This window comes from Pseudonaja textilis, chromosome 12 (assembly GCF_049901715.1).
Source record: "Pseudonaja textilis isolate UNSWEBS1 chromosome 12, rPseTex1.2, whole genome shotgun sequence".
In the NCBI taxonomy this organism is placed as follows: domain Eukaryota; kingdom Metazoa; phylum Chordata; class Lepidosauria; order Squamata; family Elapidae; genus Pseudonaja; species Pseudonaja textilis.
The window spans coordinates 21,340,049-21,354,114 of NC_142001.1; the positions used below are offsets into that span (position 1 = coordinate 21,340,049).

The 14,066-nt window shown below is 57.8% G+C and overlaps 1 protein-coding gene across 1 annotated transcript; it reads left to right on the forward strand.

Moving 5' to 3' along the window:
- The first annotated feature begins 2,329 nt into the window (after positions 1 to 2,329).
- Positions 2,330 to 13,330, forward strand: LOC113446844 (Krueppel-like factor 5). The gene is given in 5 exon segments (XM_026716673.2): positions 2,330 to 3,339; positions 9,234 to 9,669; positions 9,672 to 10,124; positions 10,549 to 10,608; positions 12,238 to 13,330. Coding segments are annotated over 5 exon segments (1,296 nt in total). The 5' UTR covers positions 2,330 to 3,171; the 3' UTR covers positions 12,417 to 13,330.
- Positions 13,331 to 14,066: the final 736 nt, after the last annotated feature.

Sequence of the window (14,066 nt, forward strand, 5' to 3'; positions counted from 1 at the left end):
AGGGTGGGTGACCTCACTGGGGGCCAGATCCCTCTGCCTTCCTCCAGGCCAAATACTTCGCCTCCGATTGAAATGGGGGGCGGGGGGCAGCAGTCCCACCAGGCCTCCCTCAGCAGACCAACCGCCAGGCCTCCTGGCCCAGAAGGGAGCCACCAGCTCCCAGTCATGCCAAAGAGCCTGGTTCTCCAGCTGGAGGTTGGGAGGAGGGCGAAGGAAAGGGATCCTTGGGGGCCTCAGGGGGGGCTGGGGAGGGCCAGCAGAGTGGGAGCGGGGAAAGGGAGGGCAGTGCAAGGCCGGCTCCCGCCTGCGTCCACCCAGAGCCTGGTCTGCAGCTCACAGGCACCTGGTTCCTGGGTCTTCTTTGGGTGGGGGCAGTGGGCTCACAGAGTGCACAGGCTGGTTTGACCAGCGTGTGTGTGTGTGTGTGTGTGTGTGTGTGTGTGTGTGTTTTCACCGAGCACACTTGTTCACGCTCCTCTCCTGACCCTGGTTGTCTGTCCCATGGAAACGCCACCCGTTCCCCAGAGCAAAGAAGGGGGAGGGTTGCCACCATGCAGGGCCAATGCCAGCCTTGCAGAAAGCATCAGGCCCCGGGGGCTGCTCAAGCGTTGGGCTCCTCGCAGGGCCCGGCAGAGCTGCCTTCCTCCGGGATGGGCGCAAGCAGCCACCCCCCGAGTGGCACCGTTGGCTCTTTTCCTGTTCTCCATGGGAATTTCCACCCGTCCGCAGGCTTGGCCCCTCTGCCCACGTGCAGCCCCTTCCCCTCAGCCCCCTGCTGACTCTGTCAATGATTGCTGGGATAAAAGGAGCTCCTCATTTCAGCCATAAAAGCCATGTGTCAATCTCTTATCTTGCCCGCAAAGGTACGGCCTTGATCCTATCAGCAATTCCCTTCTTGGACTGCCAGGAAGAGCCACATACGTGAAGCCATTATCTTCTGCTTGGACCGTTTCTGTTGGCAACGTTGGTAGGCAATTGTGTCTGTGGAAGCTGCCCAACTCTCCCCATCTGAGGGAGATAAAATTGGCCTCCTGAGACACAGACCCGGGCCCAGAGGGAGAAGACCTAGAGATGTGGGGTACGGCAGTAACGGCCAAGAGATCCTGCCGGAGATTGCCAGCAAATCCTCTGCAGGGGAGATGGAAACATGGAAAAGACACGAGGTGTCCAAGTTAGGATGCACAGAGTCAATGCTGCAAATATCCATGATATTCGCTGTAGGAAAATTGTAAGGGTGAAGTCTGAACTCAACTTCCACCAGCACTGGAAGTAAGTTCAGATCACTTGATTTAGACCCCGGTGAAAACAAAGCCCCCCTGAGCCCCGTATGAGCCCCGCCCGGCTCTCTGCTCCGACTCCTGTCCTCCTTCTTGTCCAAGACGGCGCAAAGGTCCAGCCAGCCTCCTCCGCTGAAGAGGCCTGCCACCATCCAGGCAGCCTGGGAGGCGAGAGGCAAAGGCCCAGCGGTGCAAGGAAAGGCCAAACCGAGCCAGGAATCCTCGGGAGCTGCCAGAGGCCTTTGCGCTTTCCATGCCACCCAATGGGGAGCCTTTGCTGAGGGAGGCCTGAGTTGGGGGCTCTTCCAAGAAACGTTCTCTCTCCTCGGAAGGGCTCCAGGGCACCCAGAGAAGCCCCTTGGGCAGGATTGCTCCTCCTCTACCGTCAAGCCACTGCTGAGAGGACGGGTTTGGTCCAGAGGCCTTGGGACTTTATCCAGATTAACCCTTTTCCCCTTTTCCGAAGGGAGAGCTCGGTCTGCTGCCTTCATCCAGTTTGACTGAGAAATCAGGAAGGTCTGTGAAGGGTTTCCAGCCTCATCCTCCCATCTCGCTTTTATCAGTCTGAAATTCTCTACCCCCCCACCCTCCCGCAAGTGGTTGCTCCTCCTCACGATTTCAAACCGTTTCACATATATGTCTAAATGTATATGCATTCTTCCCCCACCCCAGACAAGGAATTTAAAGTAAGTCACAAGGTCTAGGAACCAATCCCAGATTTCACCCAAAAGGAAAAAAAAAAAAAACAACCCACCACCCTCTTGGGGTCCAATTGCACTTTCAGGCCCGTTAATCATAAAATGTCTGTTTTCAATTCCTCTCTTCTCTGGCCTTGCCCATACAATGAGTTTTATCCTTCTGCAAAATAGCAGCTAGATAAGAGCTAAACTCTTGCAGCAACCCTGAAATCCGCAATTGTTCTCATTTTGAAACGGGGACTTTTTCTGGACTCGGTCGGTGAATTTTGGAATCCGGCAATTCTTTTCCTAGCTGCTGGGCAGCCTTCAGAGCCCAGGGAGCTCTCGCCGCTTTGCAGCCCCTGACATGGGGAGGTCCCGGGCCAGCGGCACCAAGGGCCACAGGCTGGTTCTCGCAGAGCAAGAACGGGCATTCTTGGTCCGGAAGCAGGGCGAATTGGTCTTGCCCATTGGACTGGGGGTAGGGGAGCCAGGGAGGGAGCTCCGATTTTGGGGAAGGCAAAGGACGGCCTCCCCCGGCTGCCTATCTGCCTGCAAGGGACAGGAGGCCTCCTCGCGGGGGCAGTTCCCTGGGGACCCGAGGCTCAGCCCTGGGGCTCTCTAGCACTGGGCCTTTTGCCTGAGGACAGAGACCAGAGGGGGCACCTTGGAGAGGCCCAGGGGCCCTTCACCCCAACCCAGAGCTGGCAGGGAGGAGTTGGGCGGGCAGGTGATGGCCAGAGAAGCCAAGGACGAGGACGGCTTGCAAAGATCTTGCCCGCTGCAACTGAGTTGTTCCCTGGGAAGCTCCTGGCAGGCCCCCCTCGGCCACTTCCCTCCGTGTAACATGGCTGAGGGCCACAACCTCCGCCATCCGCCTGGCTCGCTTCCTCTCCACTAGGCATTGTGTCTTGTGTTGCCTGAAGGAAGAGGCCGTTGGCTCTGCCATTGGCTGGAGTGGTGCTCGCTTCCTCCCCAATTGGCTGGGGAGGCCTGCCGCAGCCTTTGCCAGGTGGGAGTACCTCCCACTGCAGGACAGGTGAAGATTTTCTGAGGCAGATTGGGATTCTTAAGGCTACAGAGCACCTGGATTCCTCAAGATCAGGAACAGCAGGCATGCCTCGGAACGCCTGATCGTTGCCTTTCCAAAAACTTGTTTTTCCTCTCCGATTTGGGTTTCGCAACTCAGCCAGGTGGGAGAGGGGCACGCAAACAGGATGAGCGGCAGTGGGCTTGTTGCAAGCTCCCCAACCTCTGAGGAAAGCGTAGCCTTTACGCCCTTGAAGCCCGTTGCGATGGCGAGGGAATGCAGTGACGACATGGCCGTCTTTGAAGACATCAAACCGCCCGTACGAATCTTGGAAAATCAACCGGACTTGGCCCAGGTAAGAGAAGCGTGGAACTTCTGGGCATCAGATGTATTCTTTTGTATTTGTAGAAAAGCATTCTTCTGAAACGTTGCTGATTTAATCCGAAAGGTTGATGAGATCAATTATCAGAAAGTTTCGAAACTGACCGTATTCTTCTTTACGCTCTAATTACGGATTCGGGGTGGCTATGAGGCAGAAAAGTTGCTGGAGATTTTAGGCTGTTGGAAATGACTGTGGGTCACCAACAATCTGGAGTCAGCCTGAAATATAAACCAGTTTTTGCGTTCAAATGGGCAATAGATCAGCTTGGATGGAAACACACAGCTGAGAAAATGAAAGCTTTTGAGAAAGACGCACCTGAAATTGGCCTTGTTTTGTTGCGCCTGGGAAAAAGTTTCTGGGGTTCTGCTTTTTATGATGGGAACATTCCCCAGCCAGGGAGGCTCCCCGAGGCCCTTTGGGTTGTTTTCCCTGGTGGGAAGGGCAGGGGCCTCAGCGGGAGAGAGCCGGGTGCTCCAGCCAGGTGCCTGCAGGGAGCTTACCTGCCGTTCGCTCTTGCTGTCTGGGCTGCTGCCGCCTTGGAAATCACGGGAATTGAATCCTCCTTGAGATTCCCGGCTGTGAGCCCCCCCACGTGCCCCTCCCCCCAGGAGACAGGGCTGAATCGAGGGCTGGAGGCAGAGAGCCCGCCTGGCACACCCTTGCGGACTCTCCCACCTGGCCGAAGATGCTGGTCTTTCCCGCTTCCTTCCAACATGTGAGAGAAACACACAGGCCGCCCGGTGCTTTGCAGGGCCTGGCCAAAGGCAGGGAGAAGGTTGCTGTGCTGTTGCTAGGCACGTGGGGAAGCCTCTCCCCCCACTGCTGAACTGGTGGCCTGGTGTTTTGGTGGGGGGGGGCAAGGAAGCTCTCCTCCGGCCCTCTCGGCAAGCCAGGGGAGGCCAGGCCAAAGCCAGGGGGCCTCACGGGAGGGAGAGGGCTTTCCTCGGGCTTTGTACACCAGGACTGACCCTCTGCCAGCCCCATCTTGGTCTAGGGCCTCTAGGCAGTGTCCGCAGCAGCAGCAGCAGCTGGCATGACGGAGGGCAGGGCAGGACTTCAGCAGAACTCAGCTGACCTCAGGAGGGGCTTCTGGGGCTCAGGCCAGGGCCTTGGTGACCTGCAGGTGACCCCAATGGTGGGAAGATTTCCCCAGCCGTCTAGACACACTTCTATGAGGGAGGAACCCTCTTGCCCCACATACCGTCAGCTTGTTGTATCAAGTGGAACCTGCTTATTCGCCCGGGTTTTGTGACTTGATCCAGGGAGCAGATTCGGCTTCTCAGCCGCTCATCCTAAATTGTTGACCTGGAGAGGCGGCTGGTCTGCCACCCTCCCCAGGGAGGCCTCTTCCGTGGGCACCACTGGGAGAGAGTCAGCCAACCTCCCTCTTGGAACCAACGGCCCCAGCAAAGAACAGAAACGGGCCCCTTCCTCCAGTGAGACCGAAAGGAAATGTTGATTTCAAGAGAATCGGCCCCCCACTTTGATATTTGCAGAGCAGTGCCTCTCTCAGAGATACGAAATCCCAACCCTGGGAGAATTCTTTATTTTGTGCCAATCCTCCCTCCATTTTGTCTTGCTCAATCAGTCCAACAAGCGAGGTAATGATTAACCTCAAGTGCAAAAGGCTTCCTGGCGCCATCTTGTTGGCAGAGAAGACAACGGTCGAAAGGGCCGAGGAGATGCCGCAGAGGGGCCCCCTTGGCAGGAGGCAGCCCTGAGAATGTGAGACCCTTGAAGGCGACAGGTTGGCATCACGCCAAACTGTATGGCTTCTGTCTCATCAGTGCTGTAATATCCCAGGCGGCCCACTGAGCCGCCATTCAAAGGACACTTCCCATTGGACCCATACTCTTTATTCCTGAAAGAGGAGGTGTGGGGGGGCAGTACAAGGGCTCCCCCAGGCCCGTTGGGTGCTCTACCAACAGAATGGTTAGGGTTGGCTCCCTCCGCCTCCTTTCTCCCTGGGGTTTCCTGGAATGCATAATCTGGAGCCTCTTTCAGCGTGGAGATTTGGCTCAACTCTTTTGATCCGTGAACCGAAGACTTTGTTTTACTTGCCAAACAAGGCGAGAGTGAGGTTGGCGGCTGCATTTTCCCTCACAAAGGTCATCAAAGCTCAGGACGAACAAACCTATTTCCAGCCTCAGTTCAACTTCCCATTTCTGAAGGGCAGATGCTCCCCCCGCTTCCTCTCCCTCCCTTGGTTCAGTTCACTCTTCTCTTTTGTAAGGCAAATCAGGCAACTAGAATCATGGCTCACCAAGCAAGCTGGAGTTGGCATTCTGTGCTCAGTCCAGGCCTGCAAAGACACCTGCCTCGGCTGCCTTTCCCCAAGGACTGCCGGGCTGAGGGGGCTCTGAGGGAAGGGCTGCTCCGGAGCTGCACATGCTTCCGCCATTCCAGGCGCAGGGAGGTTCACAAGACACTCTGGGCAGAATCTGCTCTCCGTCTGTAACTGCAGCCTGGATGACTGGATGCCTGACCAGCATTTCCATAGGAGACTGCAAGAGCCTCTCTCAACTCCTGGCTTGTCCCTCCTGCCAGCAAGCACACACTCCACTCCCGAAGAAGCACCCAAGACCGGCTCCTGCACGGTCGGTGGAGACAGCCGTCTAGGGCTTCCAGCCATGGGAAATCATGCGAGCAAACTGCGGGCCTCAGTAAACAAAGTTTCAGAATTGGGTCACCACGAAGCCATCTCATGACTCATTGGCCCATTGAAACAGCTCTTCTGAAGAAATATTATATTCAAAACAAATGTGGCCCATAGCAGAAGAAGTCTATTTTCTTACCTAGACCTAGTAGATATACTGTATACCCTTGTAATTCTACACATAATATGGTATCCCACAAGATTATTAAGGTTCTCGGGATCTTGAGCTCCAGCCGTCTGCCACGTTTTGCTGCAAGGCTGAGTTGACCAGGTAGACACACAGTTAACCAACAGGTAGAGAGCAAGAGGGGGGGTGGGGGCCCACAGGAGGCATTGTCAGAGACTAGGAATTTGCTCCCCAAGCTTCCAAATTTATGGTAACTGCGAAATCTCCCTTACTTGGCTTTCCCTACGCAGGGCAACTTATATTTCTCTGACCAGAAAAGGCCCATCAAAAATGTAGACGTGAGATCAAAACAATGAGGTGTTTTTCGGATTGTTGATCACAAGAAGAAAGACCATCAGATAAGACAGGATAAGAGCTCGTATTCTAGATTGCCAAAGGTTATGAAAAGTTCCGCTGTAAAATTCAGGTAATCTAATACAATGATAAATCCAGGGCCATTTGGGCTGCTGACTGAAATGCCACGCAAGCCAAGGAGGCAACTGTGCTTCCTTGTAGGAAGCGATTCAGCCAATGCCAGCCAGCCCTTCCACCCCCCCACCCACCCCAATGCACAGCCCTTCGGGGCCTGCTTCCTGGGTCCTTTGCAGACCCCGTGGGCATGATGTCTTGGGGTGGGTGGGGGGGGGTTCCAGGGAGGTTCTGCCTGTGAAGTGGGCTGGGGGACGTGCCGCCACTTGCAACGGGGGTGGGGGAGGGCTGGCTTCCTCTGATCTGTGTCACCTTCCCCGGAGGAGCCAGACCTAACCCCATGGACCTCAGCCATCGGCTTCCCCAGGGGAGGGCTCCACCTGGATTTGGGGAGGGCTGATTGTGTGGCTCATGGCATCCATACCCCCCCGGGCCTGGTTTCTGGCCAGCTGCCAGGTTGTGCCCCAGCCTGGAGTGACACTGCCAGGCCCAGCTCCAAAGGAGTGGCACTTCTTCCGAGCACCCGCTGGCGTCATCACACAGCCTGGCACAAGATTTGCTGTGACTTGGATCAATTGTCTCCCTGCCCCCGCCCCAGTCTATTATGGGGGCTTATTTCCTGATCGGTCTGTGAAATGCATGGGGGGGGGGGGGCAGAGCAAACGGTTTCCTCCTCCGAAACAAGCAGAAGGCTGCCGGACATGGTGAGACGGCCAGGATGGGCACCCCTCTTGCCTGCCCCAGACTGCACCCAGGAGAGTGCCAGGCGAGAGATGGCCAGAGCCGCCCCCCCCCCCCGCCCAGCCTGCCTCTGAGGTCAATACCAAGACTGACGGATCAGAGAAGCAGCTATTGACTCTGGTCAATTTTTTACTAGAGAGACAATAAAGGCTGGCTCTGGGCCAAACAAAAGTAGAAGTGCTTTCGATTGAAATCCAGCCTCTTTTGAAGGAATGCAGACCGAGGGAGGGAGGGTTTTTTTACTTGGGCTTTTCCTCCAAATCTGTTTAATTGCCATTTTGGAGACTGAAAGGCCACTTTTGCAGAGGGGAGGAGGTTCTCCCTTTCCTGCCTCTGGGAGCCGTACCTTGCTCCGTCTGCCCGTATCTGCTGGGCCTGGCCGCAATCAGGGGATCAAAGGCCGAGATGATCCCCTAGTCTGTGGGATAATCGCCAGGAATGTTTGGCCAGGGAGGGTGCTGGGTGCAAAGTGAGAAACCCCCTCAGCAGCAACACGGCAGTCTCCCCACGGAGCCCCACAGCACCGTCTGCAGGGCCTGAACCGCTTTGCTTCCCCGAAAGGGAGGGGAGGCCACCTGTTCCTGTGTCTTCTGCTTCAGCTTAACGGCCGAAAAATGGGTGGGGATGTCTTTGCACAGAGATAGTCTGGCCCTAGGGAACAACCGCGGAGTTTGGTTTTTGTCAATGGGTTTCTTTTAAAGATAGCCATGTTGTTTCTGTTTAATGGGTTGTTTTCCTGCTTTTTTTGGTGGGGGGTAGAGCTTGAGCTAGTTTCCTTTTTGTTTTTTTACTTCGCTTTGCTTTTTCTAAGTGTAACATTTTTCCTAAAAGTGCTGTGGTAGCCACCTGTAACTATTTAGGAAGGTTTGTAGGACAATTGTTTTTTTTTTTTAAAGAAAGTGAATAGAAAGCATATATTAAGCATACATCAACCCAGACGGAAGAATGAAAGCCAAATGTCCCTCATGGAGATCAGGACAAGGAGCCGGGCTTCCTTTGGGAAACAGGCGCCGTTTCCTCCTGCTGACCAGCAGAAGGTGAAAGGAGCCTTTCCGGCCGAACCCAGGAGATTCTTCGGACTCGCCCTCCCAAGGAGCGCGTGGGGCTTGCAGGGCCCCAGTCTAGCCAGGAAGGCTCAGGCACAGGCCACCTCCTCCGTGGCCGGACGTGGCTGATGGGAGAGAGAGAGAGAGTGCAGAACCAGAGCGGGTGGCAGCCTCCCCCGGGTGCCCCCAGCTCCCCTTGCGCTAGGGGTGTCTGGAGGTGGCGGCAGCTGAGCCCTCGCTCTCGGAGCAAGCGAGCCATGCCTTCATCCAGGTGTGTTTGGCATTCAGGCCTCTGGGTAGTTTCCTGGCAGTGCCCCGCGGGTGTTTGCTCCTGACTGAAAAATAACTGCCTGGAAGGGAGCTGCCACTGGAGAGGCTGTTCCAAGGGAGGCCAGAGGGGAGGAAGCTGGCAACAGAGGCAGACATCGCACCAGCACACCTGTCTTCCACTCGCCGAACTTAACTGTCTTTCCTGAGCTGGCAGGCGGGGAAGGAGAGGGAGGGCAGCCACAAGCTAGGGAGGCAGCCGTCTATTGGGAGGCTGCCCGGGCTCCAAATTGGGGGTTGGGGGCCTCCAAGATGCTTCCTTGAAGCTGGATGGGGGTCTTCTCTGCAGGGACCTGATGGCCAACGTTGTCCGTGGGGGAGGAAGGCTTTAAGTGCAGGGGGGAGCCTGGGAGTGGCTGGCCTGCTCAGGAGCAGCAGCCATTAACAGCAGGAGTGAACCGCAACGGGATGGGGGCGGCCATCAGGCACCTGACCTGGGTGGGGGGATGCCAGCCCACGGAGACCTCGGGCCTTTCCCTCCTCACTGTTCCTTCCTCTTCAGGCACGGACCGAGATGGACAAGTACCTCTCTGGCCAAATGCCCCCTGCACCGATGGCAACAGACAAGAAGTATCGCCGGGAAAGCGCCTCTGTGGTGGACGAGTATTTCTCCACTGAAAAGCCTCTGTCGGCACCCTACAGCGTCAACATCAACGTGATCCTTCCGGACACCACACACTTGCGCACGGGGATCTACCGGCCAGCTAAGGGCCCCGTGCCCTTTCCCCAGATCAAAATGGAGCCCGGCCCCTGTTTTGCCCAGCCCTGCCCTGCCAGCAGTGGGCCGATCCAGACCCTGCCGGACTTCACCAGCGTTTTTAGCGTGCCGCAGTCCGTGGCCGCCAGCAGCATCTTTGTCAAGCAAGAGCTGCCCTGCCCCGAGCCCCCGCATTGCCTCAGCCCGCAGCCAGGCCTGCTCTACCAGCTCTCGGGGGAGATGGGCCCTCGTCCCCCTCGCCCTGTGGCCCCACAGCCGCCGGCAGCCTCCCCGGGGTGGCCATGCCTAGTGGCAGCTCCATGCTGGACTCCAGGCCCCTCGCCCGGCCCCTGCGGCCAGCAGGGCAGCTGAAGTCCTTCCCAGCGGCCCCCCAAGGCCTCAGTGGCTTCAGTGTGCTGGAGGAGTTCTACCCCGTGCCAGCAGTGAGCCTGCCCCCTTCGCCCCCCAACTCACAGCCCGGCAGCCCCGAGAACCAGCCTGAGCCCATCAACGCCACTTCGCCCCCACCCCCCTACGAGGCCACGTTTGGACTGAAACTGTCCCCCCCCGGACCCATCGCCTCCAGCGCCCTCAAGCGCATCACGCAGGGACACCTCGTCCTGCCGACCCCCAAGTACAACCGGAGGAACAATCCAGAACTGGAGAAGAGGAGGATCCACCATTGCGGCTATCCTGGTAGGGGACTGGCACTCTTTCAGTCTGGCTAGACCCCCCACCCCCCACCCCATCCCCACGCACAACATAAATGTTGTGTCCCTCAACCTGGAATGCAGTTCTTGTAGGGGTGAGATTTTAGGGGGCCAGGTGGGGCGGTGGGGCAAATGCAGGCTCCCCCACACTAAAGCAAAAGAAATGCTGACCAAGCTGCACAGCAGGAGGGTTTTCATGCAAAGGAGGGAGGGGCCTCCTGGTATTCTCAGACAAAGCCCCCACTGCCGGCACCCCAATGACACCTTTAGCCAGGAGGAAGAAGGGCGGGGGGGGGGAGCTCCCAGCCCGGCCATCCATTCACCTTCCGGTTTCTCCCACCTTGGCCCCGTGCCAGCAGCCCCCCTGGGCCCAGGGACTGATTCTTCTTCTGTTTTTCTTTTTCCCCCAGGGTGCACCAAGGTTTACACCAAAAGTTCTCACTTGAAGGCTCACCAGAGGACTCACACTGGTAGGTTGACGTGGGGAGAGGCTGATCTTTTCTCGTCTTTTGAGTCGTCAAATGGAGAATGCTGGTTTGGCGGGCAGGGCGTTTCCTTTCCCAAAAGCTGCTGCTGTTCTGAAAATGGGCAGCCTTGGAAAAACCTGCCGCAAAGGGCAGAGCCGGGCACCAGGCAGCGTGGGCTCGGATGTCAGAGATGGGCGAGAGGTGTCCAGGAAAGGCAAATCCAGAGCACCCAGTCCTTCCCTCCCAGCCCCAGAGCCTGAGCCCCATTTGGGGGTTGAAGGGAGATCCCGGAAGGCCTTCCTCTTCCCCTCCGAGTCATAAGGTTGAAAAGCCAGCAGAGAGTGGTCCCAAAAGGCCCTGCAGTTCACCCTGAAGACCTTCCGCAGCTGAGCAGGCCCAGGGGGTTGCCACGAGGCCAAGCAGCTGAAGGCCACCCAAGAGGGAGGCATGGGGGCTGCTGGCAAAGCCCCTTCTCGGCCTCCCTGTCTCTGGAGGAGGAGCTCAGCCGCCCCCTGGAAGGGCTGAGCTCTGTCCCAGTTTGTCTTGGAGGAAGGGGGAGAGAAAGGCCCAGGAAGGTCCCAAGAGAGCCCCGGGGGCAGGCTGCAGCTCCCCCACCCCACCCCACACGAGATGGAGACCTTATGGCAGGGCAGAAGACCCGGGGGGCTAAGGAATCCTCACTGCCCGCAACCGCAGGGGGTCTTTCTTGCTCCCTCAGGCCTGGGAGACGGCATCCGCCCTCGGCTGCCCCCCCTCTCCAGGGCCCATTATTTGTGGCTGCCCTGCCAGCTGCCCCGGTAAGGAGCTGCTGTGGGACAATAGCAAGCCTTTGGTTCCGGTCCCGGGAGCTCACTCGGGTATTGTGTGAGGCAGAGGGTGACTTCCCTGGGACAATGGCCTTGAGTCACAAAGCCTGGAAAACAGCCTGCCGATGATGCGGTTAGCACGAGCCCTGCCCAGGGAAGCTTCTCCCTTGCCCCCCACCCCACCCTGGCTAAATTCAGGAGCCAAAGGGTGGCACCTGCCTGCCAAGATGGGGGCATGGCCTTCAAAGCAGAACATGCAGGATGCTGCCACGCACGGCGGTGAAGGCCTTGAACCCAGACAGGGCGGTTTCAGGACTTCACTAATCCCCTTCGGTCCAGGGCTGCTCTGAGGAAGAGGGTGGGGCAGCGGGGAGACCTCTGGGGAGCCCCCTTCAGCGGGGGAATAGAGCACAGCCAATGGCATCCCACTGAATAGGGTCCCTCCTGTCCCCGCTCCTCCCCTCACCAGCACAGTCTGGGCTACGAGCAGGCAGAGGTCCAGCTTTCCCTCTGAAATGACGCAAGAAACGTGGGGCAATTTGCAAGTGGGTGTAAACAGCAGAGTCTGGTTCTCCAGGAGGCCTCCTTCCACCCCAGGGTTCAATAAGAAAATACCCCTCGCTCACATGTGGGAGTCGCTCACCCTTGGTGGCTGCCAAATGCGCCCTGTTGCCTGGGACAAGGGAGCCGCTAAGCCTCTTCCCTTGGCCGTGGAGCCCTGCAGGGTGAGGGGGTGCAGTGCCCGCCCAGGCCGTCCGGGGAAGCAGGGTGGGCAGCGATCAGCCTTCCCCGGTGTGTGACAGGCTCCCGTTTCCTTTGGTTCCAGGTGAGAAGCCCTACCGCTGCACCTGGGACGGCTGCGACTGGCGCTTTGCCCGCTCAGATGAGCTCACCCGACACTACCGCAAGCACACCGGAGCCAAGCCCTTCAAGTGCCTGGCCTGCGGACGCTGCTTCTCTCGCTCGGACCACCTGGCTCTGCACATGAAAAGGCACCAGAACTAGGCCTGAGGCACAGCCTCCCTGCGGCCCCCGCCCCACCCAGACCGCGATCAGAGGCCAGGCGCCCGGCTGCCACCCCCACCTTGGAGGCCTGGCGATGCCCAGGAAGGCAGGCTGGGGGGGTCTCCAGGAAACACCTATTTATTTCTGCCTCCGTGAGGCCAGCGTGTCAAGTCCTGACCAACTGACTTCTCTTGAAATCCGAGGCTGTAGAACCGCAGGAGGAGGAGGAGGAGGAGGAGGAGGTTGGCTGTGGGGCCGCTGTCCAAAATTAACTTCTCAGCTCTTGCAAGTCGCGTGGAACAGCTCTGGCCTCGGCTCACTTGGAGGATCAAAGCAGCACGAATTAAAGGGTGGCTGAAATTGCTATGTTTCTGCAGCTGAGGGGGAAGAGAGATCCTCGCATTTTGCAGCCAAAGCTTCCTTCTCAGCGGAAAGACCTGGAAGTGAAGTTCGTTCTTTTGCCAAAACGCGTCCACCCCCCCCTCCTTCTGGCCTGCCTGGGGGTTGAATGTTAAAGGCCCACCACAGGGAAGGCAATCGCTCTCCTCGGGGGGGGGGGGGAACCTCAGCCTCGCAACCCACCCTGATCCCCTGCCCTCGGCCTCGGCCTGGACAGAAAGCAGCTGCAACCGCAGGCCTTTTCTCCCTCTCCTCTTTTGCTGCACCAAGATGGACCGCAGGGACGGTTCCGGCAGCTGTGGGAATGCTTCCCAGGCAGGCTCCCTCCCCTGCCCTCCCTCCCTCTCACCGCCGTGGCAAACTCTGCCGGATGTCCTAACCCAGCAAGGACCAATCCTCCCAGGAATCTCTCGGGGAGGGGCCCCGTTGCGTCACAGGGTCCCCCCGGCACAGCCTTCGCTTGTGGAAGCCGACGTCTCGGGGGCCTGGACTCCCGCTGGAGAAAGCGGAGTCGCACCTCCTTTCCTTCCAGGACCTGCCTTGGATCCGGCTTATAAGGCAGCCAGCAGGAGCACTCGAGGCTGCCCTGATTCCAAGGTTGGCACCTCCCTCTTGGCCTGGATTTTGCCCATTGGGGCACTTGGGTGGTCTCATCTGCACACCCCACACCCCACCAGCCTTGGGGAACTCCAGCCTGGAGCCTCTTGCCGACCATGGCAGTAGGAGGCCGTGGGTGGCAGCTGGCACATGGGTGGTGAGCTTAGTGCCAAAGACCGTTGAAGCAGGGCGGCCCCAGTCTTGAGGCTGCTAAAGTTGCTGCGTCCCTCTGCATCTGGAGTCAGAGCCTGGGAAGGCCTCCCCAATTCACCCTCTGGTACCCCCCTCCCTCCTCCGGCAAGTGGCACAACCGCTGCTCTGGTGGCATCCAGGCCCCTTCCCAGGCCAAAGGCAGCTGGAGACTGGCTTCACGTTCCAATCCTGGATCCTTGCAGCTTACAGGGAGCAAGGAAAGGGCCATCTTTTCACAGAAGAGGTTAATATGGATCAAGATTGCCTCAAAAGTGCTTCCTTTGACCAGATTTTGTCTTTCCACCTACATGTTTTGTTGTTTCAGTGAACTGAAGACATACTAAACGTGGAACTAAAATCTACGGGATTTTATTTTGGATTAGAGCGATGACGGCTTGGTTTGGTTGGTATCCTGCAAAATTGAGACTTGGAGTTTTCTTTTCCTTTTTTCAACTTTTTAGC